Genomic DNA, 26,294 nt, shown 5'->3' with positions numbered 1-26,294 from the left:
TCTTAGGGCCAGAGGTCCTTCCAATGTAAGAAAGCCCTCAATTGGTCACAGTTTTCCTGAATGGGACAGGAACAGATACCGTGGATAACCAATTCCAGATGTTGAGTCCTACCTGTGGCCCCAGAAGCAACAGGCATGATGTTTTATGCACTGAGGAACACTAATCAGACCTACTGTGAAGATGCTGTCAGCTAAATTTCCTCTGCTCTTCCATTTCTTCACAGAACATCTGTTATAAGGAACTCCATGCAACTAAAACCTGACTCTTCCCCTCCGGGGAATTTTCTTTAATGAGCATTTTGTGGCTGTACCTCTTCTGTAGGGTTTTGAAATATGTTTCCTCAAGTCAGTTACATTTTTATCCTGGATTCCAGGGTTTACTATCTATTAGACCTCATAGTTAAGATTTTTCCTTCCAGGAGTTGGCAAATACAACTCCAGGGTAGGCGGACATAGTTTCTCGTTGCCTAGAGAACAATGAAGATCATGTAATATTTTATTTGATAAAAAGAGCTTTTTGGTATTGTGATTACTCATACCAAGATAGTATTTACTAGGTGCAGGTGCTGTTTTGCATATATTAACTCATTTAATTCTCACAACTCCATTTAAAAAGTGTTATGATAATCCCTATTAAGGAAGTTGAGGAAAAGAAATTGACGTGCAACTAGTTAAGATCATGCAACTAGTAAAAGGCAGAAACTATATTCAGACCTACAGAATGAAAAGGCTGACTCCAGAAGCCAAGTTCTGAGCCACTGCTCTCTATTGTTTATTTGAGATGCCTTCCACTGGTGACCCATATCCTCTCTTGGCAAAAGTGACACAGAGTTTGAGCCTCCACCAATCAACGGGTACCTAAAGAGGTAGCTCGACTCTACAGATAAGTGTGAAATATAACTTTAAGGGTATCGTTTGGTTGAGCTATAGGATGTTCAAAACCTGTTGCAAATGGACTAGAGAACTATCCTCTATTAGCTACATGATCCATGCTCTTAAATTCACAATCCAATGGAGAAAAAAAATTTAGTTAAAACATATTTTTACAACCTAACAAAAAAGCATTAAGCATACTACGTGCACACTCTGTTTGTAGAAGGCAAAATACCTAACCAGTTGGACACATCATTTCCCAGTGTGGTTGTAAGTACTCACTTGCCCACCAAGTATTTTCACCAACTTCTTTCATAGTCACCCATGAACTTCTATGGTAAATTCTAATTAAAAGAATACAATGAAAAAGTAGCCCTCATATTTACCTATTTAGGGGGAAAGATTCATAAATTTGTGAAAAATATTTTTTTTTCTATACCTTTAGCTCTTGAGTGACTTGTGAATTATAATGTACATTTCTTTGGCTTGTGATAGAAAATTTTGATTTTTTGACTTGATTTGATGTTGTAGAAGCTTTTATGTAGGTGTGAGACAGACAATTTCCTTAGAACTTGTTCAAATACATTTACCCAAAGTATTAGTGTATAATAGTTGTCATTATTGCTACTTAGTTGTCCTCTCTTTGGGCTTAAAGTTGGATTCTTTTTGTTAATGCACTCCATATCTCAAGGGAAAGGAAGAGATGTGATCTTCTGATTGTTCATAATTTTCACTCTTATAAAGAGAGATTTATCTAATAGTATTAATTTTGAAAAATTAAAAAAACCTCCTTAAAGAGAGAAAGAAAATCTATATTTGTATAAAACTAATAAATGAATGAATGAATCGAAACAATTTTCCATGAACAAATTAAAAAACACTACAGTCAGAGGAGGATGCTCATTCACAAGTGGAATATTCTGGAACTCAGCGGTGTGAACAGTTCGTATGAGGAAGCTGTTCACTGGAATGGTCACAGGAATGATCATCTGTGTCCTCTGGACCATCAAAAAGGAGGAATGTTTTCCTCATCAGAATCTGAAGTTGAAGGCATGACCACACAAAAAGACTTGGATTTTATTCACGTGGTTGACTCTATAAATCAAGTAAGCATGTCTCTTTTTTTTTTCTTTTCTTTTTTTTTTTTTTTTTTTTTTTTTGAGACAGAGTCTCACTCTGTTGCCCGGCTAGAGTGAGTGCTGTGGCATCAGCCTAGCTCACAGCAACCTCAAACTCCTGGGCTCAAGCGATCCTCCTGCCTCAGCCTCCCGAGTAGCTGGGACTACAGGCATGCTCCACCATGCCCGGCTAATTTTTTCTATATATATTTTTAGCTGTCCAGATCATTTCTTTCTATTTTTAGTAGAGACAGGGGTCTCGCTCTTGCTCAGGCTGTTCTCGAACTCCTGACCTCGAGCGATCCACCCACCTCGGCCTCCCAGAGTGCTAGGATTACAGGCGTGAGCCACCGCACCTGGCCAAGCATGTCTCTTAAATTGTGCATTTGTAAAACACATTGACCACAGTGTCTATCAAACTATCAGAATTCAACTTACCCACCACCAGCTAGCATTTCCATTTACTGCCTGTGTGACCTTGGGAAAGTTGTCTCCTCTCTAAGCCTTGATTTATTCATCTAGAAAGAGGTTTCATAATTACAGAACCTTCCTCCATGGGTTTAGGCAAGGAATAAAGAATGTGTGTGCACCAAGAAGATCAGCTGGCACACAAGTTAAGTTCTCAGTTATTTGTTGAAAGACTATAAAACATGATATATAATAAGTACAATATATATATAAGCTACCACTATTAAGTTGAAAATTAAACAAAACTATAAACATCTAAATTTTTATTTTACATGGTAATCCCAACAACTGTCTCTTAAAACTAAATGTAAGGAAACAGCAGACTGGTTGTGGTATATTAAATTATAAGTGAGGACTAATTTGAGGATCAAAGATGCTCTTTGGGAGATATCACTTGACTGGTAGGAAAAGCATTAGCTGTCTCCCTCTGTCTCATGCATTTGTTCTCTCTGTCTTGGAAATATCCTTCTCCACAGTTTCTGAATCTTGATGTTTAATTTAGCACGAAAGTCTTTGAGAAGCACAACAGGGGGTTGTTCTTGGTAGTTCTGGCATTGAGGAAATTGAAATGTACATGTTTTTTCTCATTTATCAAAGAAGGGCAAGAATCTAAACTGACATTTTATATCAAATGAATTATGAACTGTGTACTTTGTACCTAAGGGAACAACAACTAAATTAGGGTTTTAGATAAAAGAGAGCGAGAGAGACAAAAATAGGTTTTTAATAAAACATACAGTAATTTCTGTTACCGTGTCTGACAGTGACATGGCCAGATACAGTCCTGTTGTGGAACCAGTGAGCAGATGCAGGCACCTCTGAGATCTGCAGGACTTAAATATATTTGAGAAATCACAGAAAGGATTAAAACTAAATTTCTTATGTCACTAGGCTTTATGGCCAGTGAAACATTCCTGATAATCTAAAGTTACCTTTTAGCTTTTTGGAAATGCTTACTTTCTTAGGAGAAAAAAATAACATTTGGAAATTTTTACTTCCTGAAAAAACATGAGATTAGAGGTTGCCTTGAGGGGGAAATAGTACACAGAGTAAAAATGATGTATGTGAAAGTGCTACGTTGTGTCTCTCCTCTGTTTATCTGCAACACCCCCATGCACACATACACCACACTACATTCACACGAGTAAATTTTCTGCTAATTAAGAGCATGGATTCTAAAATCAGATTTGATTCGAATCTTAATTTCTCCTCCTACGAGCTGTATGACCTTGAGCAAGTTACACAATCATACTCTGCCCCGTTTTTTCATCTGTGAAATGGGAGAAATTATAGGAACCACCGCACAGGGTTGACACTGAGAGAATTAAGTACAATAATGCTTACAATGCACACAACATGATGCAGAACACATTGCACAGTTTTATCCTCCCCATGGGTGAGGAGATGGGGCAGCTGCTAATTAGCGCCCCACTTTTTAATGGCGACTGACTCCTGAAGTATATATAGGAAGCATTAGAATAAAAATTTTAAGGAGAAGGAAGACCCCATCATATCTATTCAATATATCCAATAAGCATTTTTGAAATAACCAATGGAAAATTCTTGGGAATTGGTGATGATCCATGCTTTCTTCTTCTGGGCAGAGCTATGTGTTAATACTCATGCTATTCTTCAAAAATAGGTATTTCAATTTGTGCTATATACAAATTAAAGAAGGTTATTAATATGAATACATTTGTTTTAGACTTCTAAATTCCCTTAGGTTCATAAACCTAGAAGTGACAAAATTCCTTGGTATAAATCCCATATGCTTTCTGATACTAGTGCTATACTGGATAACAATTGTACGACTAAATTACTAGAAACGAATAACTACCACTAATATCTTGATTGCAGATTTTCTTCACATAAACCTAATTGTATAATTATTAATTATTGTTGCATTCGCATGAGCATCATTTTTCTCAAATTTTGATTCTATCTCTACTACTTTTGAGCTGAAATCTCATAACACTTTTAGCATTTTAAATTTTGCTGATGACTATTGTTTTATTCTCCCTAATAAAGAATGTGAAATTAATGGGCTATTGAGGTAAGGGATGCTGTCTTAGTTCATTCAGGCCACTCTAACAAAATACTATAGACTGAGTAGTTTATAAACCGCAGAAATTTATTCATATTTCTCAAATTTCTGGGACGTCTAAGATCAAGGCACCAGCAGATTTGGTGTCTGCTGAGGGCTGTTCCTCATGAACAATCGTCTTCTCACTCTGACTTCACATGGAAGAAGGGGAAAAGGGTTAATCTTGGACCTTTTTTATAATGACTCTAATCCCATTCACGAGGGCTCTGACTCCATGATATAATCACCTCCCAAAGTCCCCAACTCCTAATATCATCGTGTTGGAAAATGAATTTTAGGGGGACACAGACTCAGACCATCGCAGATGTCCTATATGTAATCTGAATATTTTAAGGCTAGTTACCAGAATCAACTTGAATGTTAATGTTAGATCCAATCCCATTGTTAGGATGACTTTTATAATTAATCCCTTCTGATTCTTCAGTCATTAAAGCAGCAGTCCCCAACGTTTTTGGCACCAGGGAATGGTTTCATGACAGACAATTTTTCCATGAACTGGGGACAGGGAGGGAAAGGGGGATGGTTTCAGGATGATTCAAGCGCATTACATTTACTGTGCGGTCAAACCTCTCTGCTAATGATAATCTGTATTTGCAGCCACTCCCCAGTGCTAGGATCACCACCTCAGCTCCACCTCAGATCATCAGGCATTAGATTCTCGTAAGGAGCTGCAACCTAGATCCCTCGCATGTGCAGTTTACAGTAGGGTTGGTGTTCCTATGAGAATCTAATGCTGCCACTGATCTGATAGGAGGTGGAGCTTATATGGTGAAGTGAGCGATGGGGAGCGGCTGTCAATATAGATGAAGCTTTACTTGCTCACCGGCTGCTCACCTCCTGCTGTGTGGCCCAGTTCCTAACAGACCACGGACCAGTACCAGTCTGTGGCCCAGAGGTTGTGAACTGCAGCATTAAGGACTAATATGTTGTCAGCTATTCAAAGATGACTTAATTTCTTGGTACTTGATTCTATCCTAGAATAGTGATAGTAGATTCAGTGGCATCATAGAGAAAGAGTCCAACTCCAGGAAATAATAGTTTATTTTCTTCACTGCCTAAGTTATTTTTTTCCCATTATTCTTGTTAAACATTCAACAAGGGATAACTTAATGCACTCTTATTAAAGAGTGTGGCTTTGACCCTAGCTGGAATTTACTCATTGTTAAAATTGTTTATTAACCTAGCTAAGCATATCTATTAATATTTTTAATTTCACAAAGGCTAAATCCTTCAGAGAATTATTTTAAATGAAGTCATGAGCAATATTTGAACTAAAAATAGGATAGAATTAATCAACTAATCTTGTTGTGTGTATTTTAAATTATTTTTCCAGTTGATGGTATACTCTAAACAAAGAGCTCAAGTAATCGGATACTCAAGGCAAAAAAATTTAATCTATGCTGCCTGGGAAACTAATCAGATGAATATGATGGTATTCAAAATAATAGGAATACTAGGAAATACTCTTCAGAATACTAAGAGGAATTCAGATGTCAAAAGCAAAGGCTTAAATAGAGTGTCTAAACCTAGGAAATCTCTGCAAGGAGAAAGAACAAAATTTGGTTCATAGTTTGAAATGTAGCAAAAAAAAAAAAAAATTCTTCTGGGCATTATGACCACCAACTTCAGAGCCTCTAATTAGTCTGACAAAGTGACAGTTCCACATTCTAGTTGAACAAATAATGTATCTAATGAAATTCAAAATCTCTGTTTTTCTCTGAGCACAATGAGCTACATCATTCACAGCTTTGGGGTATTTCAAAATTAACAGAGGATGACTTCAGTCTGTCTGATGTTTCCCGGTTAACAAATTCACTGAAATTGTCTCGCAGAATAATTTTAAGCAACTCTTTAATCTTAAACTACAAAGAGAGGTGGAGGTGGAGGTGTGTTACCTTGGTCCTATGGATGCTAATAGGAAGTAGAATCTTTTATTTCTCAAAATGGTCAATAGCAATTAGTATTCAGTGGTGTCTTTTTATTCCAGCGCCCTTGACCCACCTCTGCCCCCCCTTTCTATATGACTCCTATTATATACTGTAACTGGGGATATCCTTGCTTCTTTTTCATTCTAATTAAGGCATTCTCAGTGAACACGGGGACCATTTTTCATATCATGAAGAATAATTACTGGAGCTAGGTGAGATCTGCCCATTGGGTTTCATATAATTTTTGACAAATATTTGCACCAGTTTTGATTGATGCATTCTTACCATTTCTCAGTGAAATGCTGGTGGTTTGGGGTTTCCCCTCAGAAATATAGACCCAAATAAGTTAGTGAAAGACCAAAGACAAATTTACTATAATCGCTTCAGGTTTCATTCGGTATCATATTCTAAAATATATATTTTTGCCACTAAAATAAGAGGTTAATGGTTTTTTAACAAAATTTTTATTTTCTGCACATGGTTTTTTCCTAGACAGAGGGTTTGTCCTAAATCCTTTTCTACTACACTGGTCACAACCTTGAGAAAATATCATTTCTTTAGCTTGGGTCCATGAAACCAATAGTCCTTGTTATACATCTTGTTTCTCTGTTTTTCTCTGGAGTCCTTTCTAGGAGCTCTCAGAGCCAAAGGTGCCTTGACAAGTAAGAGAGAGAAAAGCCGCTAACCAGTCAGACAGCGAAACAGACACAGGCTAAGAAAAACACAGAACATTTTTTCAAACCTCTACTCCTAAAAAACAACCTCAAGGTTTAAATGACACAATTTTTTTAAAAAATTCAAAAATGTCTTGTATCCTTCCAACACTCCTAGCTGTAAGATTTCTCCACTCCTGAAATCAGTATCCACACTCCAAGTTGGTTCTTTAGGCTCTGGTGTGGCAGATGGAAAGAGATGGGGGAAGGAGGCAAGCTGCCCTCCGCACCTGTAGGAGGGGCAAAGGTCTGGGTTGGCCAGGTCACTTTAAAGGACATTGGTTAAAATAGCCATTAGGAACTTGAGCTTTGGAGACAGTTGCTAGATTCAGCAGCTCAACCACTTCCTAGCTGTGTGATGTGGTGCAAGTCATTTGCTTTTTTGAGCTTCAGTTTCCTTCACCCACTATTTCATACATAGGACTCTTATGAGAATTCAATGTGATGATACTTACAAAGCACTTAGTCCATTGCCTGGCATACATTACCTACTTAGTATTAACTTTGGTATTTTAGGGCATTTATCTTTACAAAGGAATACCAAGATGTTAGAATTTCTCAAGGGGCAGTTAACCAGTCATTAATTATAATTGTTGATTTCTTCAATATAATAAAGTTAAACTCTTTACCAAAACTTTGAACTTTGTTCAGCTTTCATTCATCCAAAAATATTTGCTGAGCTTTTTCTAGTTGCCAGGCATAATCCTAGGTCCCGGCTAGAGAGATCTCTGGAAATCTCAAGCCCATGCAACCAATGGCCTTCTAAAAATATATTAGGTATTCCAGAACCAAAAAAATTCTTGATCCTTCCCCTACCAAGTGTACCTCTCCTCTCAGACCCATCTCAGAAAATGCCATTTTTCAGTTAGTTGTTCAGACCAGAAACCTGGGAGTGGAGCATCCCCTTTCTTACTCGGCATCCCCACGTCTGTTCTGGCGCCAAATCCCCTCTGCGTCCTTCTCCCCAGCTCTGCCTCCCTCACTGTCCCCAGTGCCTTCAAGGTTCACATCAAGTGCACTTCTGCCTTGAGCCTACCTCCCTTGTGCTTCTTCCAGTGATTTGCAAATCTCTGCTCCAATACAACCTCATTGGAGAGGCTTGCCCCTCACTACCCCACCTGAAATACCGGTTTTGCCCTCATGTCCTTTCTCATCTGTCTAAATCCCCTTACATTAGAAATGCTTCTATTTCCTTTTTTAAAATGTTAATAAACTTTATCTATTGGAGCAGTTTTGGATTCAAAACTGGGCAGAAGGTACAGAGAATTCCCCTATAACCCCCAGCACCCCCTCATGCACACCCTCTCCCATTATTAGTGAGATGTTTGTGACAATTGATGGACCTACGCTGACCCATGATTTTCACCCAAAGTCCATGATGTACACTAAGGTTCACTCTTGATGTTATGCATTCTGTAGCTTTAGGCTAATATTTAATAGCTTGTGTCCACCATTGTAATATCATACAAAATAACTGCCCTGCCCTGAAAAGCCTCTGTATTCCACATATTCCTCCCTCCTTCCCCCAGCCCCTGGCAACCACTGATCTTTTTACTGTATCTATAGTTTTGCCTCTATCTCTTTTTTGTCTATCATGTCACTGTCCTTGATAAAACTGTTTTAATTTGTTTATTACTATATTCCCAGATCATAGAATAGTGCTAGGTGTATATATATAGTAGATGTCTTTTATTAATAAATATTTGCTGACTTAATAATGTTTTTATATATGTACACACACTTCATATCTATTATATGTAATTATATATTTTATATAACATGCATCTCCATAATATATCTAATTATATAGTTACATTATATATATTATATGTATGTATATAGGCATACATATACAAAGCACTGTGTTGGACACTATGATATCTCTTTAATTACCTTGCTCCTTGAATATTCCTTTAAGACTATTTGTATGTTGCAAGATAATTGATCTGGTATTTTTAGCTACCCAAATGACAATTTTGAATCAGCTACATAGCCAATCTAAATGAACTTGTTGAACTCCAGTATTAAGCAGGCCCAAATTAAGATACCCAGTAAGATTTTGGCTGCAAAGGGAAGTCAGTGTCTCTGTGTGGTGCTCTGGTCAAAATGCACAAGCAGTGATTAGTTTAGGTATAAAGAAAGGACATATTTTTAAAAGGACATTACCAACCTGGAACACATCTGAATCAGTTAGCAAGGCTAGATAACAGGGAGCAGAAATGTTTAACCTGAAATGAAAAAATTTAGTGGAGAGGAGGATAAATGTTTAAAAATACCTGAAGTTCTATCCCATGATTGGTAGCAGAGGCTTGTTTGCAGAGATTAGTGGTAAGGTCCTAAAGAATACAGAGTTGTTAGCGTGACCACGCGCGTGTACTCATGGCCCAAGATAGTCCCAATTTATTGCAGCACACTGAATTCCTGTTAATTATTCAGAATACTCCATTTCACTCTCAGAAGGTCTCAATATGGACAAAAAATTAAATTTACCCTAAATTTTGTAGAAGTGATACAATTTTTACTTCTGGATCAGAAAACAGCTTTCCAATAACAAGAACTATCCAATAATGTGATGGAGAAACTTGCAAAGCAAATATTTTCCTGTCGCTGGTAATGAACAAGCAGAGGTCTGAGGGTCACCTGTCTGGAATGTTTTAGGCAAGCATCCCGTATTTGGTGGAAGTATAAAGTTGGTGACTTTTAAGCTATCTGTCTTCTGATTTTAAGACACTGTTGTTTTATTTTCAAATATTCTACAGTCAAAGATCAAACCCGGCCGGGCACAGTGGCTCACGCCTGTAATCCTAGCCCTCTGGGAGGCTGAGGCGGGTGGATCTCTCGAGGTCAGGAGTTCGAGACCAGCCTGAGCAAGACCCCGTCTCTACTAAAAATAGAAATAAATTATCTGGACAACTAAAAATATATATAGAAAAAATTAGCCAGGCATGGTGGCGCATGCCTGTAGTCCTAGCTACCTGGGAGGCTGAGGCAGTAGGATTGCTTAAGCCCAGGAGTTTGAGGTTGCTGTGAGCTAGGCTGATGCCACAGCACTCACTCTAGCCCAGGCAACAAAGTGAGACTCTGTCTCAAAAAAAAAAAAAAAATCAAACCCATGATCATACCTATGGATAACATAATTTTAAAAATATATTTCTCAATGTGTTATATATACACAATGGAATATTACTCAGTCATAAAAAGAATAAAATTCTATCATTTGTAGCAAGATGGATGGAACAAGAGGACATTATGTTAAGTAAAATAAGCCAGGCACAGAAAGACATGTATGGGAGTGAGAAAAGTGGATCTCATGAAGGCAGAGAGCAGAACAAGAGTTAGCAGAGGCTGCGAAGGGGGTGGGGAATGAAGAGAGGTTGGTTACTAGATACAACACCCAGTTGGATAGAAGAAATATGTTCTAGTGTTTGACAGCACAGTAGGGTGACTGTAGTTAACAACAATTTATTGTGCATTTCAAAATAGCTGTAAAAGAAGATTCAAAATGTTCCCAACACCAAGAAATGGTAAATGTTTTAGATAATGGATATCCTAATTACCCTGATTTGATCATTACACATTGTACTCATGTATCAAAATACCACATATACCCCACAATATGTACAATTATGTATCAATAAAAAAAGAAACAGCAGATGTCCTTATTATGTAGATCTATAGATAAATAAATACATACATAAAATATATTTCTCTTACTAACCTGAAGACTTCTCCATTTTGCATTTCATTGAATTTCTGTGGATGTTCACTAACTCCTGAGAACTGGCAAACTCACACCAGTAGTTCTATGTGTGGTTCCTTATGGAATGATAAAAAAACATGGTCTCCATTGTGATAAATAAGAACAGGGAAGTACTGTTTAAGAAGATGACTTGGACAGAAAATAAATCCAGCCTTTATTGAAACCTATCTATTTAATGTTGAAAATGGGTTGCCTTTATATTTATTTAATATATTTTAATATTTATTCCATATTATAAATCACTTCCTATAGCAGGCTGTTCCATGATGTAGAATTAAGAGCACCCTGTCTTTGAATTTAAACAGTCCTCATTTGAATCCTCATTCTGCCGGTAACCAGTTTTGTGATTTGCGATAAAATATTTAACTTCTCTGAGCTTCAGCCTCTTTATCTGTGCTACAAAGAGATAACACCGCAATTTTGGAATGTAATTCTGAGGATTAGGCATAATTATGTTAAAGAACATGACACATAGTATGCTTTCAAAAAGTTAGCTCTTAGGAGAGACTGTTTTGTGAGCATTAAATCTGTTTGAACCTGCTTGGTCCTATTTATTGCTGCTCTGTTTGTGTATCCTTGTGCTCAAGGTTGACTGTCCATTTGTTAGCACATCTGCATATTCCTCATAATTAATATCTTTTTAAATGACATATGGTTTAGTGACTGGAAATCGAGTCTTGCCTTCTGTTTTCAATTTGTTCATGACTCAATGACTCAATATATGTGTCTGAACTTTAATTTTCCATTCTGCAAACTAGGGTTTAAAATCCTTGCTGATGCGTAGCTATTTCAGAAAATGATGAAAAAAAAAATGTGGAATCCAAGGATTTTGAATATGTGCCAGGCTATTCAGTGATACAGGAAGGATGCATATAGATAAAAGGTCATGGTTTCTCCTATGTTACCAGAGAAACCTAAATGAAGATGGCAAAATGTAAACTCTAAAGTGAGGGGTAGTTTAGGATAGGCTGGAGTCAGATTCCAAGTGAACCCAGTAAGATGCATCACGTCTGAATGGAATAAGCACAGGAGAGTTGGTGGGAGCCCTGGGCACTGGCCTGAGGCTGAGAACATGATTAACCAGGATGATCTGATAGTGCCCCCAAGGCAGTGCCTCTGCAAACCAGGGTCCTCTGAAAGGCAAGGCCCAGGGCACCCCAAAAGTGAATCTCTAACTTCTGAATCCCTCATACCCCTTATGCCTCATGCATGCTGTGTACACTTTCTTGTGTTACAGTTGTTTGAAGCAGGTCTCATCTGTCTATTAAAGCAGATGATCTTATAACCCTTTCTACATGTTCTGCCCTTTCTCCACCCCCAGCAAGAACCTTGTGCAGAATGGTAGTCAATATCTTTTATTACAGAATTTAATTTAATACAAAATATTATAGGCTTCTTTGATATTTTAATGGAGCATTTTATTCCACTATTTCGAAATGCACACACATACAGGCAAAAACCACACCACGATAGTAACATATTGGTGGCATGTCCTGAGAAACAAATTGGTGCATATGGGAAGTGCAATGAATGCATTTGCTCCCCTAAAACTTTCTTCTTCTTGTCCTCATGGCTTTGGAGTCACCAGCTCCAGGGGAACAAAAGCCTCTACTTTTGTGTTTTAGAGCTTACCCCCAGAGTTTTATAAATCTGTAGAGAGAAAAGTTTTGGAGTATGTATAAATTTTTTTTGTTTTGTTTTTGTTTATTTGTTTTTTGAGATAGAGAAGAGTCCACAATGTACATCATTTAAAAATTTGATAAAACCTTATATTCAAAAGATTATACCATCTAGAGTAGTCCAATCTGTGATTTAATTTATTGCACAATGTTTTGTATTAATTTTGCCTTCAAAAGCAGGTTAAATTTGAAATTTTATTTTGAAAAAAACCTCTCTTCCTTTGAATTTATAGATTGGGGTAGCTGTTTTATCCAGTTGCCGTGTAGAATTAGTATTTACTGGACAAGATGTGTTGATTCAGGAGGTTGTCTGTGGAGTGTTTGCCCCGGGAGGGTCATATTAAACTTGAGAGAAGGTTTTTTTGAGCAACATAGCATCTTGGAGACGATATATCAAGCTGATAGATACAGGGCTCTTCTGTTAAGAAGCCAGAGTTGGAATTATGGCTGGCTCCCAGTTATTGCTTTGGTGCTAAGGAGCCTCTAAGGAGTAGATCTAGGATAAAAGGGGTTAAACAGAGGGGAAAGGAAGGTTTCCAGAACTCAGTGTTACTGAAAGCATACAGAGTGGTTATATATAAATAATTTAAGATGATCACTCTTTTGGAAATATTTTGCAATTTTATATAATCGAAGTGTCACCAATTTAACGGAGCATATTGTTGTGGTATCACTCAGAAGAGAATTTATGCTACTTTATTATTATTATGAAGCCTACTTTTGGGCACTCCTCTCTTCTTTCTTAATAGTACAGTAGTGTAGTTGTTAACACATGGAGGGTTTTCTGTGTGCATATTAAAAACTGATTTTTTCACATTCACTTAAAACTGGTTTTCATTGAAAATTTGGATTGTCAATGACATTACACTGCTTGATGCAGAAAAATTAGACAAAAATAATCAAATGAGGGACACGGTTTTATATATTATACCTTATATGAAATTTGCACTGTACTTTTTACCCACGTTTTTGCAGTGTTCTTTTTGTGTATGCACTTTTTATAAATTAACTAAAGAGTATATATCAAATAAGGAATCATCATTGTTAAAGCTATTTGTATTTCCAGAAAAAGTATCAATTAAAAAGTCTTGAGCAATGAAGGTCCTTCACACCAAAGATTTGGAGTTACGTTATTGGGTAGTTGGCCAGGAAGAGCAATCTTTTTTCATTTCCTAGTCACGACACACTCCTACTAATTGAGAGAATGATTTCATATCATTTCCTCTCTCTTCAAGCATTTAGTTCACCCTCATGCTGTTACACTGAGCTGATGCCTTTGCTTTCATTTTGCTTATTGAGAAACTGGGCATCATCAAAACAGATCTTTTCTCTTTTCCTGTCGCCCAATGTACTCACTGCCCTGCATCTCCATCTCTGCATTCACTTCTGCACAATGGGAGGACTCTCCCAGCTTTGCAACAGCCAGCATTCTGGCTCTCAATTAATTCACGTGTGCATGGGCTTTCCTCTCTCTCCCCACATAAGCCTTTTGCTCTGGCAATTATTCTTTTTTCTGCACTATCATTTTCCCTAATTTCTACTGGATCCTTCCAATAAGCACGCATATATGCTGCAGTATCTCCCAGTATTTAGAAAACTTTCCTTTGATCCCATGAGCTTCTCTAGCTGCTGCCCCTTTTTCTGCACCCCTCTAGAATGAGTGCTCTCAAAGGAGTTGTCTAAGCTCACTATATTGACGCATTGATTGTCCTCTCCTTGTCCTCTCTGCCTTCTCTGATCAGACCACTGTACCTACCCCTGCACTGTAACTGCTCCTTACAGGGTCACCAAACACTTGGCCAAATGCAAAGTTTAACTCCCTTCTTCTTTAAACTCTCAGCACATTTGACAAAGTTGATCAGTCCTTCCTTTTTCATATGCTTTCTTTACTTGGCTTCCATATGCACGTTCTCTTAGTTTTTCTCCTAACCTCACTCCTTCTCAGTCTCCTCTGCAATAGAGGCCCGCTCCTGACTTCAAAATGCTGGTGGATTCCAGGGTTCAGTTCTCAGACCTTTTCTAAACTCACTTTGTCTACACTGACTCACTCCGTAGTGTATTTCAAGCCTGAGCCTTTAAATATCACGTATACATTGACCCCCGATTCCTATCCAGCTTCATATCTGCAGCTTCTTCCTTGCTGTCTCCACTGACGATGTGTTATATACCTCTTACATGTCACGTGGACGAAACAGAACCCTTGATCCCCTCCACAACCTCTTTCTTCCCTCAGGGCTTCTCTACTCAGTGATGACACCACCATTCACTGGGGTGTTTGGGCTGAAAGCACCGGCATTGTCTTTGTCTCCCTTATAATCTGTTAGCAACACACTCCACACTCAACTGGGCAGCACAATACGCACCACCTCCACTACCGTCACCCACACCTACGCTCCTGTCGTTTTCTGCCTGGATTACTACAATGGGAGTCTGCCCTATTTCCACTCTTGCGCCCCGGCCCCATTAGCACAGAGTGGTCTCTATAATTTTAGAATCAGATAGTGGCATTTCCATTTTTAAACCGTGCAATGGCTCCAGCCCCATCTAGATTGAAATCTAAAGACCTTGCTGTGACTTTCAAGACCCCTCAAGAAGTGGACCCTGCCTCTCCCTCCAACCTCTTGTCCTTTCCCTCCTTCTTCCTCCATCTGGGTCAGCCGCACTGGCCTTTCGACTGACCCTTAAACACAGCCAGAGCTTTTTCCTCCCCTGCCGCCTTTGCATGTACTGCTGTCTCTGGCTGACTGCTCTTCATCCAGACGATCTCACGGCCACTTCCTCTTGCCATTGAGGTCCCTGCTCAACTGTCACCAAATTACATGTCCTGCCTGTAATCTTCCTATCTAATCCCAATGTTTACCTAATCACTAAAATTGCACATTTCTTTTCACCTTCTCTCTCACCCTGCTTTATTTTTCTCCAGAGCACTTATGGCCATCTGGAATCATTTTACAACCTGTATCTGTTTGTTTATAGCCCACTCCCTTCACTTAAATATAAGCCACATAGGGGCAGGGGCAGTGTCTACGCAGTGCTGTTCTCCCCGCATGTGAAGAACGCTGATTAGCGCAGAGTAGAGCCTCAATAAATGTTTGTTGAACAAATAAATGAATTATTGATGAATTCAAAACTCTTACAACAGGTTAATGAAACATGTAATCTAATTCTTCCATTCTTATCGCTAGTCCTTCATTAGCCTCATTATACACAGGGAGGTTCTTCTGAATTGGAGAGGACACAAAACCCACGCACTACACAAAGTTAGGTATGAGCAAAGGTTGAAAATGGACCCAGATAGTTCATTTGTTTTCATTATTTTGATCACTTCCTCTTCTTCCCCAATGGCCTCTAGTAGTCTGTGGTCATTAGGAACTTATATTAGAGTACTCAAAATGTTATTAACAAATTTTGTCATAGCAGCAATTAAGTTATATTAAAGGAAGTTCAGATCAGTCCCATGTAATAATAATATTAATAATAATAGTTAACATCTAATAATTACCAGAAGACCTCTGATCTCCACAACAGTCCTACAAAGGGGAAATATCGTTCCTACTTTAACACATTAACATCCCTGTGAGTTGTATTTAACTCATGCTAGTTTTGAGCCTGGGGCCTGGTGAAGAATATGTAACTCACATCTCTTCACCTTGAGAGCCACGTGAACTATTTTTCAAGTTGCATATAACTCACAGAAAACAATAAATAAGTTTTTCATTAAATTGGAAAGGATCATTTTGTTTTTGAAGTTTTTATTCTATAAATATTTTCTTAATAAAACACTGTGGCCCCAAGGAAAAAAATTTTTTTTCTAGTGTGGCAGTCAATGTGTTAAAGACCAGAAAATACAGACTCAGAGTCATTAGGTGATTTTCCTAAAGCCACAGAATTTTGCTTAACTTGCTTTTGAATTTCTGACTAGCTTTGGAACAGGTGATGATATGATAGGTCCATTCAAGTTATACCTATTAGAAAAATTAATTAAATAACCAGAATCATCTTGCCCTTTTTTTTTCAGTAGAGTAAGCTTTAGTTTTACTCTCTCCTGTTAGGCCTTCTAGAACCATTCAGATAAGTTTCCCTGGTAAACTGTATCTGTGCTGAATTCAGGGCAGATTTGCCAGAGATTGAACTAGACTAGAAAAACCAACACGTATCCTCCAACTTCCACCATAATGGTATAAAGGCAGGGGCAGCATGAGAAGGGCTAATTGACTGTATAAAACACATGAAAAAAAAAAAAGTTTAGTCTTTATATTTTCATAGGTGAGCAATAAGGCTGGAAAATGCTATTTTCAGCCACTCATGTTTACTTATCAATACAGAAAAATATGATTTTAGCAAACTTCCCTTCCTCCAAAAGAAAAGAAAGAGAAGCCAACTGTGTTCCCATATAGAGGTGTGATGCAGGTGGCAATGAGGGACACAGGTGGGAAGATGATACCTGGACTGCTTCAATGTACTGTCGCTTGGTCTGTTGAGCAAAGAGTTAAATTAAAAAGGTACTTTAATATTTGCTTCGCTAAATTCCCTCCATGTTTTCAATTAGATAAACAGAAGTACAGGTGGGGATGTGCTGCATATTCATTTGTCTTGCTGTTTGGGGGCCGGCTTTTAAGACCGAAATGCTAATGTCATTGTGTTGAAATGAACAATAAGGAAGTACAGTAGTTCAGGAATGAAAATGTTAAATTAAATGGACCATGTTTAACATTGTTGTTGATCCTGAGGAACAGTTTTTCCAGTATATGGAGCATTTCGATTCCATCCAGCATATGTTCTCCACAGTTTTCTCTGCTCTAATTCATCTGTGTTTTTCGACAGCTCCAGATGGCGTGCTGCCTCCCAGGCTTTCATCTGCCACTCCAACCAGTCTTCAGGTTGTCTGGTCTACACCAGCTCGCAACAACGCTCCCGGCTCTCCCAGATACCAACTCCAGATGAGGCCTGGCCACTCCACCCATGGCTTTCTAGAGTGAGCTTTCCACTTTGTCCATCCTCCTATCAGCTGGGTGATACAATGTAGACAGAACATTTTTAAAGAATAGGTCAATTCTTATTTGTAACAAATGTAGGTTAGCCTATAAAAGTTCAGAAAAACTCCAAAAAAGCATGCAAACAACCTAGAGGATAATTATTTGCTTTGTCGAAACATCTATTTTTCATTTGCATGGCATTTAAAGTAAGATTTCTTCACACTAAACTTTTCATGAGCATGTGTTTTACACAAAGCAAGAACATACCTACAACTAATAAAAGGTTGTCTGAACTGTGGCTAGAAAATTATAATCTCTATTCCTCAAAGCTACATGGCAATCGGTCTCAATATTGCTAGAATTTACCTCTCCTGTAAACACAAGATTACAAACCCTCAGCCAAATGGCCATTTATTTTAAAAGAGAGATCCTTTGACAGCACAACATTGCATGTTGACATTCTCTGAAAATTTTTGCTGTGAGATTTTACTTGTTTGTTATTTCTTTGAATCTCTAAAACTTCCTAATGCACATTTCTTTCCCATGTAGGTTATTTTCCAATCCTTCTGCATCGTTAAGCTATGAAGTGAGAGATCTCCAACCATACACGGAGTATATGTTTCGGTTGGTTGCCTCCAACGGATTTGGCAGTGCACAGAGTTCTTGGATTCCATTCATGACCGCAGAGGACAGTAAGTGGTCTGAACAGTACACAGCCAAATGTCTTCTACGTTAGGGAGTTTTAAATGTCTTCAATTTCTCCAAAGCAAAGAAATGAGCTTTCCCTATTTCCTTGTCCTTTAGTGACAATAATCTTTTCCAGGGCAAGAGAGGGGGCTAGGGTCATCAGTTTCTCTAGAAAGAAGAAAAATGTAGACTTGAGGGGTTAGGCCTACAGACAGGAAGAAGTAAGTCACAATAAATTATGGTATGGCCCCATCCTATCCTTCAGGGTACATCTGGGTGCCCTATAAGGGAAAGGTTGTCATCTTGTGCTCTATGACCAAATGTTCTCTGTTTTAGAGGATTTCTGGCAGCCAAAAGAAAATGAAATATGGGCCTTACTTCATAAGAATGCTTAGAGCATTCATATACTTGTTCTTGGAAACAGATTCTATGGTACTTTTACTTATACCTGAAAGCCTTCAGGACAGAGAAGTATAATCTGATAGCAGTAATTCTGCATGTATTACAAAGGGTAGATTGGGATACTCATATTCAACCAACAAAGAGAATTGTCTAGTTTTTAATGAAAAGTTATGTCTGCACATATACATTGCTAGATTACATTTGAGAAATAAATATATGCTTATAATATTTGGTTTTATACAAATCACCCCACTCAAAACATACATATAAAAGTATAGATTTTTTTCAGAAAAGTTGGAAATTAAATCAAGCTACACAGAGTGAATGAGGACACTGTATCTTTGAACAATGAGGCTTTTAGAGTTAATCTTGTCAAGTCTTTTAATCATGGGCTTCTCAGGAGATGTTGCTCTGTTGGCCAATTGCCATTCTGGCTCTATATCCAACGAGAACCTGAGTGACTTTCAAAAGCCCACATATTATTATAATACACAGATATGGTGTTTGAAACAGTATCAGTTGCATATTAGATTGTTTTATCTGTATAATACCTTTAATTGTATCATTTTAGTGAGGATAAGACATCAAAGGAAAATCAGAATAATTTACCTTCTTTAAAGTTTATTTAAAAAACACACCACTATGAGCAATAATACATAATATTTAATTCATTGCTCCCAATTCAAAATTACTCCCTGGGAGCAAGTTAGGTACTTGGCAAGGACACATCAGTGTTTTTGGTCTCAGGGGTACCATTTAGTAAATTATCAGCACAGTACGATAAACGGCACCCAAGGCCCAGAAAGCATTAATGCACCACCTTTTAGGAGGAACATTACAGACACTCTGGGGAATCTGACACCATGGTCATCAATTGTATTCAGATTTATGAACTGGAGAGCTCACACTCAAAATAGATTTTTGAAGAAATATTTTTTTAAAACAACTGAAGACAGATTTTTAATCTCCTTAGATACAGCAGTATGCTTGATGATACTCCATAAAGATTAACGAAAAATAATTATTCAACCCACTGCAGAGGTGATGGCTCAATAGAATGCAAGGTTAAATTAAGGAGGAGAGAGTTTCCTTTTCTTTGGCACCACAATTTCTTTTCCCCCAGAAAAAGAGCAGTGCTCAAATTTCCTCAGTGATAGTCTGCCCACAATTCTTAATGAATGGAGGCCATGACCTCTTATCTGTAGGCAGGAAAGTAGCACATAAATAAAGTCCCAAACATTTCAAAATACCGATTTGCACAGCATCCTTTGTTGAGCAAACTTACCTCCCATCTCCTCTTACTAGAAAACAAGTCTTAGAGACTGTTTATGGTTAGCATTCTCATGCACAGAGGAGACCCTGCTATCTTTGTGACTTTTAGGGCCTAGGTTTGAAGTGAGTGGTATTAGCCCATCATTTTCCTTAAGTAAGAACTTGTAATGCTTGATTATATAGCAGGTATCAACTCAAAAAACCCAGCCACCATATTTATGTAAATCCTTTCCCTGAGATGGGTGAACTCTTCCTTCCTCTGCTTTGCGTGTATAGTGTGAAGTCATGCAGATAGCAGAGAGCAGCAAGCTGGCCATTTGCCCCTCCAGGTTATGCTACTAGTACATACTCACCCCTGAGATGCAGTGACAGTGTCCTCTATATTTTGGATGTCATCAGAGATGGATGCCATCTCTGAAAGGCTGTGCAATTGAGTTGACAAAGACTGACTGATTGGCATTGGGCACAAGCAGTTTTTCTGTCAAGGCTACAAAGCATTGCTTATAAAACCACCCATGCTGACAGCTCCATGCCAGAATCACACTTCATACTTGATCCTGACCAGCACCTCCTGCTCACCAAAGTGCAAGTTTCAGTGTGGAAATTTCACATATCATCTTACAGAATAAAACAAAGAAGTCACCTCACACCCACATTTAAATTTCATACCATCAATAGGCACCTTTCTGCATCAGCCAGAGCCTCAGAACTTCCCTGTGCCAAAATGGGTCACCAATGGCGGTATTTTTAGTGTGATATTTCAAGACAGTGATTTTCATCAAGGCTGTGACACAGCTGAAACCAGAAAGAAAAACCTAGGCAGGAAATGAGCTATAGCCAGAGGAGCAAGCGCATGGGTGCAAAGAGAAGTTCTCATGAACAGAGGAAAGGGATGTAAGGAATTTTAATGGATTTTTTTTTCAAATAATTTGTCATGTACATCGGTGTGCCACCAATATCCAGTTCCATGCATTTTTAAAAATCTAGTGTGCTGATGCCAAATAATAATAATGCACATTTCCTATGAATATTTTAAATCCTGTTAAACGTGTGTTAATAAAAGATGTTTGTTCCAGCCAACTTGGTCAGTGTAGTGTTCGACTATTTGCAACCAGATAAATACAAACAACATGATTTCTTTTAATGTGCTGCTGGCAGTCCCAGCACCTGGCAAGTCTGCAGTTTGCAAAAATGCGTTAAGATTGAGTTAGACTTGGGAGCATGTGATTAAGAAAATGAAGACACTTGCCTAAGTTGAACTAAAAATTTTGATATCTTTAAACCAGAAATAACCATCAGTCCTGATTGTATTATTGTTTCCTCTGTCTCTTGTTTGTTTGCAATTGTTTTCGATATGGTATATACAGGAAGAAATTTCAGTTGGCAGGGAGGGCAAGTTTTTTCAGATTTCAGCTTAAATGTGGATATACTCTTTTGCCTACTAAAATCCTACCTTGTGTGAAATATGAGATAACCTACTTTTCCTTAAAAATGTGGATTCCCTAGGCCAATACAAAATCAGATAATCTCTTTTTCTCAAGGTTTTCCAGTAAAAGGATGGAACTATAAAATATCTGGTTATTTCAGTCATCTTAATGACAAACATGCATGGTATACACAAGTAATTAGATCAATTAATAACATTGAAATAGTTTTCTAAAATTCATTTCTCTACCTCCGACCCCCCCAACCTGAATTTACTCTAGATTAGACTATTTAGTTGTCATATATTTTTAAAAATTTTGTCATCTCCTAAATTTGTAGTTTAAAATTCCACATTTATATTTTTAACCATTCATATAAGAGGCATTATTAAATAAAATCTGTGGGAATTGAATAGTTTATTCAGTAAGTTTACTTCTGCAATTTTTTCTGTGTTCATGATTTTGCTAACAGACTGATTATTCATGAGTTTTGACTAGAGTGTGATAGAAAGATATATCTTATTACCTACACAGTGAGATTTTAAGTACAGTCATGTGCTACATAAAGAAATTTCAGTCAATGGCAGATCAGATATGCAACAGTGTCCCATAAGATAATAGCATATTCTTACTGTATCTTTTCTACATTTAAATATATTTAGATACACAAATACTTACCAATGTGTTACAACTACAGTGTTGAGTACAGTAACACGCTGTACAGGCTTGTAGCCTAAGACCAATAGGCTATATCAGCTAGGTTTGTGTAAGTACACTTTATGATGTTTTCACAACAAAATTGCCTAATGATGCATTTCTTCGTACATATTTCTGTTGTTAAGTGGCACATGACTGTACCACTAACGTGCTGTATTTACTTGTTGCATTAGATTGTGTTACTTTTTCCACATTTGTAATTGCACTGTGAACAGAGGCTCCGGCAATGAGGACAATTATCCTAATATCTGGGTCCTATTTTACTTTTCCCCTTAGCAGCCTTCATTCATCTTTCAGATACTCCTACCAGTTTACAAAGGAACCAAGGTTCTTCCATGTCTGGCAGGAGGCACACAGAGTAAAACCATAGTTAGAGTGTGCAGAGCAAGCCCAGAGGAAAGACGTGTCCCCCAACATGGGGTGTCAGGAAAACCTGCCCAGAGGAGAAGACCAGGAGAGGAGATAAGAAATGATTTATATTTAGAGTTCACTTTAATATTAAATTTCAAATTTACTTCATCACCACTGGTCTGGGAGAAGGTGACAAAGGCAATTGCTACAATAGATGTCCACTAACACATGAGACATGGAGAGAGACTTTCAGGGTGGTCTTTTAGTGGTTCCAGCCTCACAGTATGCGACAAGGAGAGTGAGGATGAGAGGCAAATGGAAGAGAGGGAAATCCCAAAAGTGATCCTTATTCTTTGCCTTGGTCAGAGGCAGGCTGCTGGCTGTCCCTTTGATTCAGCATTGGCTGCCCTGGCCGGGTTAAGGAATGTTCTAATTAGAAAGGCCTTTGCTAGCCCACACTACGTATTATTGAAAATGAAGAGGTGGGATATATAGAAAGAAAATTCCAAAAGGGAAAAAAAATTTTTTTTGTTTTTATTCTCACAACCTATGATAAGAATAAAACACTCTGAGTCTATGTAACAAAAGAGGAAGTAAAAATGTGGTCTGAAATTCAATAAATTGATCAAGATAATTCTAGAACAGGATTTTTCAAGTCATTTAATAAGTGCATGTGTGCCCTTAAGAATATTGAAATTTTAAAACTAATATCTTATTGCAAACATCCTTTTATGATTAGTGCATTTTCGAATTTAAAGTTTCAACTTGGATCCATAAGAGAGTTCTACGCAAGAGAAAATAGGAATATTTTTAAATGAGCATGGACCCATATTTATAGGAATAGATTTTATTTTATGAAGTAATATGAACTACATGTATCACAGTGCTTCAGGGTTATTTTGCTTTCTCCATTGCAAATATCTTTCCCAATTGCTTGAAATATTAATTTCTGAATGCTGACATGTTTATCTTTTCCAACAGTGATGCAGGTGTCTGTTTTACACATAACAGAGGACCTGTGATCAAAAGTAACATATATAATCTGCTGATTTTGAGAGCAAACTGGCTCTGCATATTTGTCACGACATATTTTCTGTTGCATAGATTTTCTCCCAAATTCTTGAATTTTCAGAATTAACAAAAGCAGATATTTATGTTACTTTTATGTTTTACTTTTTATATTGTAAGATCAAAAGGAACTTATTCAAGTTAAAAGTAACCAACATAAAATCCCTTGAAAAATGGATTGACTAATGAAAAATTCTACCCACCAATCCTTGAATTTCCTTCTTGAGCTCTTGAATTTCCTCTGGGCACATAAAGCACCCTGCTCTTCCAAATTTGGAGTGTTAGTAATTTCTATGTTTCTTACATCTTTCAGCTAAAAAGTGAAGATGAAAGTAAGAAGAAATCAAGCCTTTTCTAGTTTTTGCTATGTTTAGTTTAAGAAATCTAAAAAATTTTTTTATCACAGCTACCTTATTATTATTATTATTGCTTCAGTTTTATTGAGTGCCTATTATGTGCAAGCCACTTTGATAGGAACTGCATCTCTGTTCTCTCATATCTAGAAATGCTACCTGCTGGCCATTCACTAAACATTTTAGAAAACTTTTTGTTTTTTAGCTTTGAAAAAATTAAATTGTCAATATTTGAAAAATCTCAGTGGATTATGCAAGATGATCCAGTGATAATTGCCACACATTGATATTTAATGACATGGTATGAGCTTGTTAATAGTTTTAAGAGTCTCAAATCTTAAGTTCTTGGATACTTTAAGTACCTGAAAACAGCTAGCTATTAACAAAAAAGGTGCATGTATACCATAATAATTTTCTATAGCATTTTATATAGCACCTGCCAATAAAAGAACATTCTGTAATGCTAAAACAATACATATATTCTTTTGATCATGTTTTCTTCCTTATTTTGAAAACATCCCTGAAACCCTGATTTTCCAACGTTGATGAAATAAGTACAAAGGAGAGGAAAGTCTGCTCGGGATATGAAAGAGGTCAGGCAGGGGCCTGTTTTATAAACTCTGCTTACAAACAGAGTTGATCAGCTACCTTTGGAAAAATTCAGATAAAGTTTTGTGTAAGTACAAGGGGTGAATATGATGACTTTTCGATTTTTTAGGAACTTTTTCTGCCTCCATGAATTCTCACATCAGCACATTTTATTTTCTGCCCCAAACTTGCAAGGAAGAATCTGTTGCCATTCACCGCCCAATATGCCCTGGTTCTAGAAGTCAGAACACTCTTCCTAACCTATTCCCTACTGTCTCCGTCTCGGGAGAAATGGAGGAAAAATAGTTCCTGAATATTGGTTCCCCTACTTGGGGACTCTCAGATAGTATCCTTTCAATTCCAACAACCTTCCAGCCTTCAGATGTTCCTTCCGTTGCATAACGGTGCCTGTTACTCAGCCCATTTCCTTTTTCAGCAGTTGTCAAGAAGCTGAAAGTTCATTTTTGTGCAAACCTGCAGTGCCCATTCTTAACATTTGTTTTGAAATACCACTGTTGTACCCTCTTCATTATCACAAGGCTAATATTTCTTTTTCTTTACTTTATTGGTCCTCTTACATCTGGGTCTTTTATTATGAGCTGTCAGAAATTCTTTTGGGAAGTAGTAGGGGTATAAATAATAAATTGATAAAAGAATTCATGATTAAAGAGAAGATAGGATCCATCACTCTATTCTTCTGCTAACATATCAGTAATGAATATCAAAAGGCTACGTTAAAAATTAGCATACAATATATTGCTTTATATAATTATACATCCATATATTTGCCCCTTGATTTTTAATTCATGGGTAAATTCAGGGGATATCCATTTATGGAGTTAACGTTACCAAAAAGAGCTTTTAAACTGAGTGAGTTTTTAATTAAAATGGTAAAAAAAAAAAAGCTGCTCCAGGGCAACAATGAGAGCATAACAAGAAAATTAATTGATCAATCATGGGCAACTGTAACAGCAAAAAAAAAAATGTAGAAGGTCCATGAAAACCATGCAAAGTTCTATACACACTCAAGTTGTGAGTCATTCAAACTGTTTATTCACACACACACACACACACACACACACACACACACACACTTCCCAATACACACCCCAGAGTATAAAACTAAACAAGCAGAGCCCTCTGCGAACAATTTTATTACTCTATTTTAGGCTGGGGCTGAACTTTTGAAGCTGATGAGCAAAATAGTTTCCCATAAAAGATAATTTCATTTGCCAAAATGAAACTACTTTCCGTTATTAATGCTGTAATGAAATGGTTTGAAATATGAATCTGTGATCTGAACAGAAGGGATGCTCCTGTTCCCAGCTCCAGGAGGGAGTTCTCTAAACAATTACACCCACGGAGAAGGCTGTACGGTTGTATTTTCATCACCGGCCAGCTGAGCTGTGTGCCTGTCATACTCCCCGGTCTCCCCTCCAGTGACAGCCGCATTGACAACATGTTATACTCCACATTGATTTTACAGTTAAGGAGCTGATTGTGATATATAGGGATTTTAAGAATTCAGCTGAGAGGCTGACTTTTGCCTTTTATCATTCCATTAAAATTTTATAACCATCTTTTTCATGTCATTTCATCCATGAATTCTTACTTTAGAAAGTGATAGCTACTGCTGTGAGCATAACTTTTCTCATGTTCAGAGCTTTTTATTGTATTAGCAAACTACCCCAATTATAGTTATTACTCATGTTTTACATAATTGTGGTGACCCTTTCAACCATGCGAGGAGCAGGCCAGTTGATTTGTATATAGAATTAGAGGATTCGGCTTATCATTTTAAAGCACTAAATTG

General features: G+C 37.5%; 1 protein-coding gene across 1 annotated transcript in view; it reads left to right on the top strand.

Annotated features, from left to right (window-relative positions):
- The window catches only part of USH2A (usherin), a 605,447-nt gene that overhangs the window by 360,665 nt on the left and 218,488 nt on the right, over window positions 1-26,294 (top strand). Inside the window, exons 38-39 of the mRNA XM_045536030.1 lie at window positions 17,468-17,618; window positions 18,169-18,311. Of these exons, the coding sequence (XP_045391986.1) occupies window positions 17,468-17,618; window positions 18,169-18,311 (294 nt within the window). The remainder of the gene's footprint in view (window positions 1-17,467; window positions 17,619-18,168; window positions 18,312-26,294) is intronic.

The sequence above is a fragment of the Lemur catta genome, chromosome 23, assembly GCF_020740605.2.
Source record: "Lemur catta isolate mLemCat1 chromosome 23, mLemCat1.pri, whole genome shotgun sequence".
In the NCBI taxonomy this organism is placed as follows: domain Eukaryota; kingdom Metazoa; phylum Chordata; class Mammalia; order Primates; family Lemuridae; genus Lemur; species Lemur catta.
This window is presented reverse-complemented; position numbering and strand designations above follow the sequence as displayed.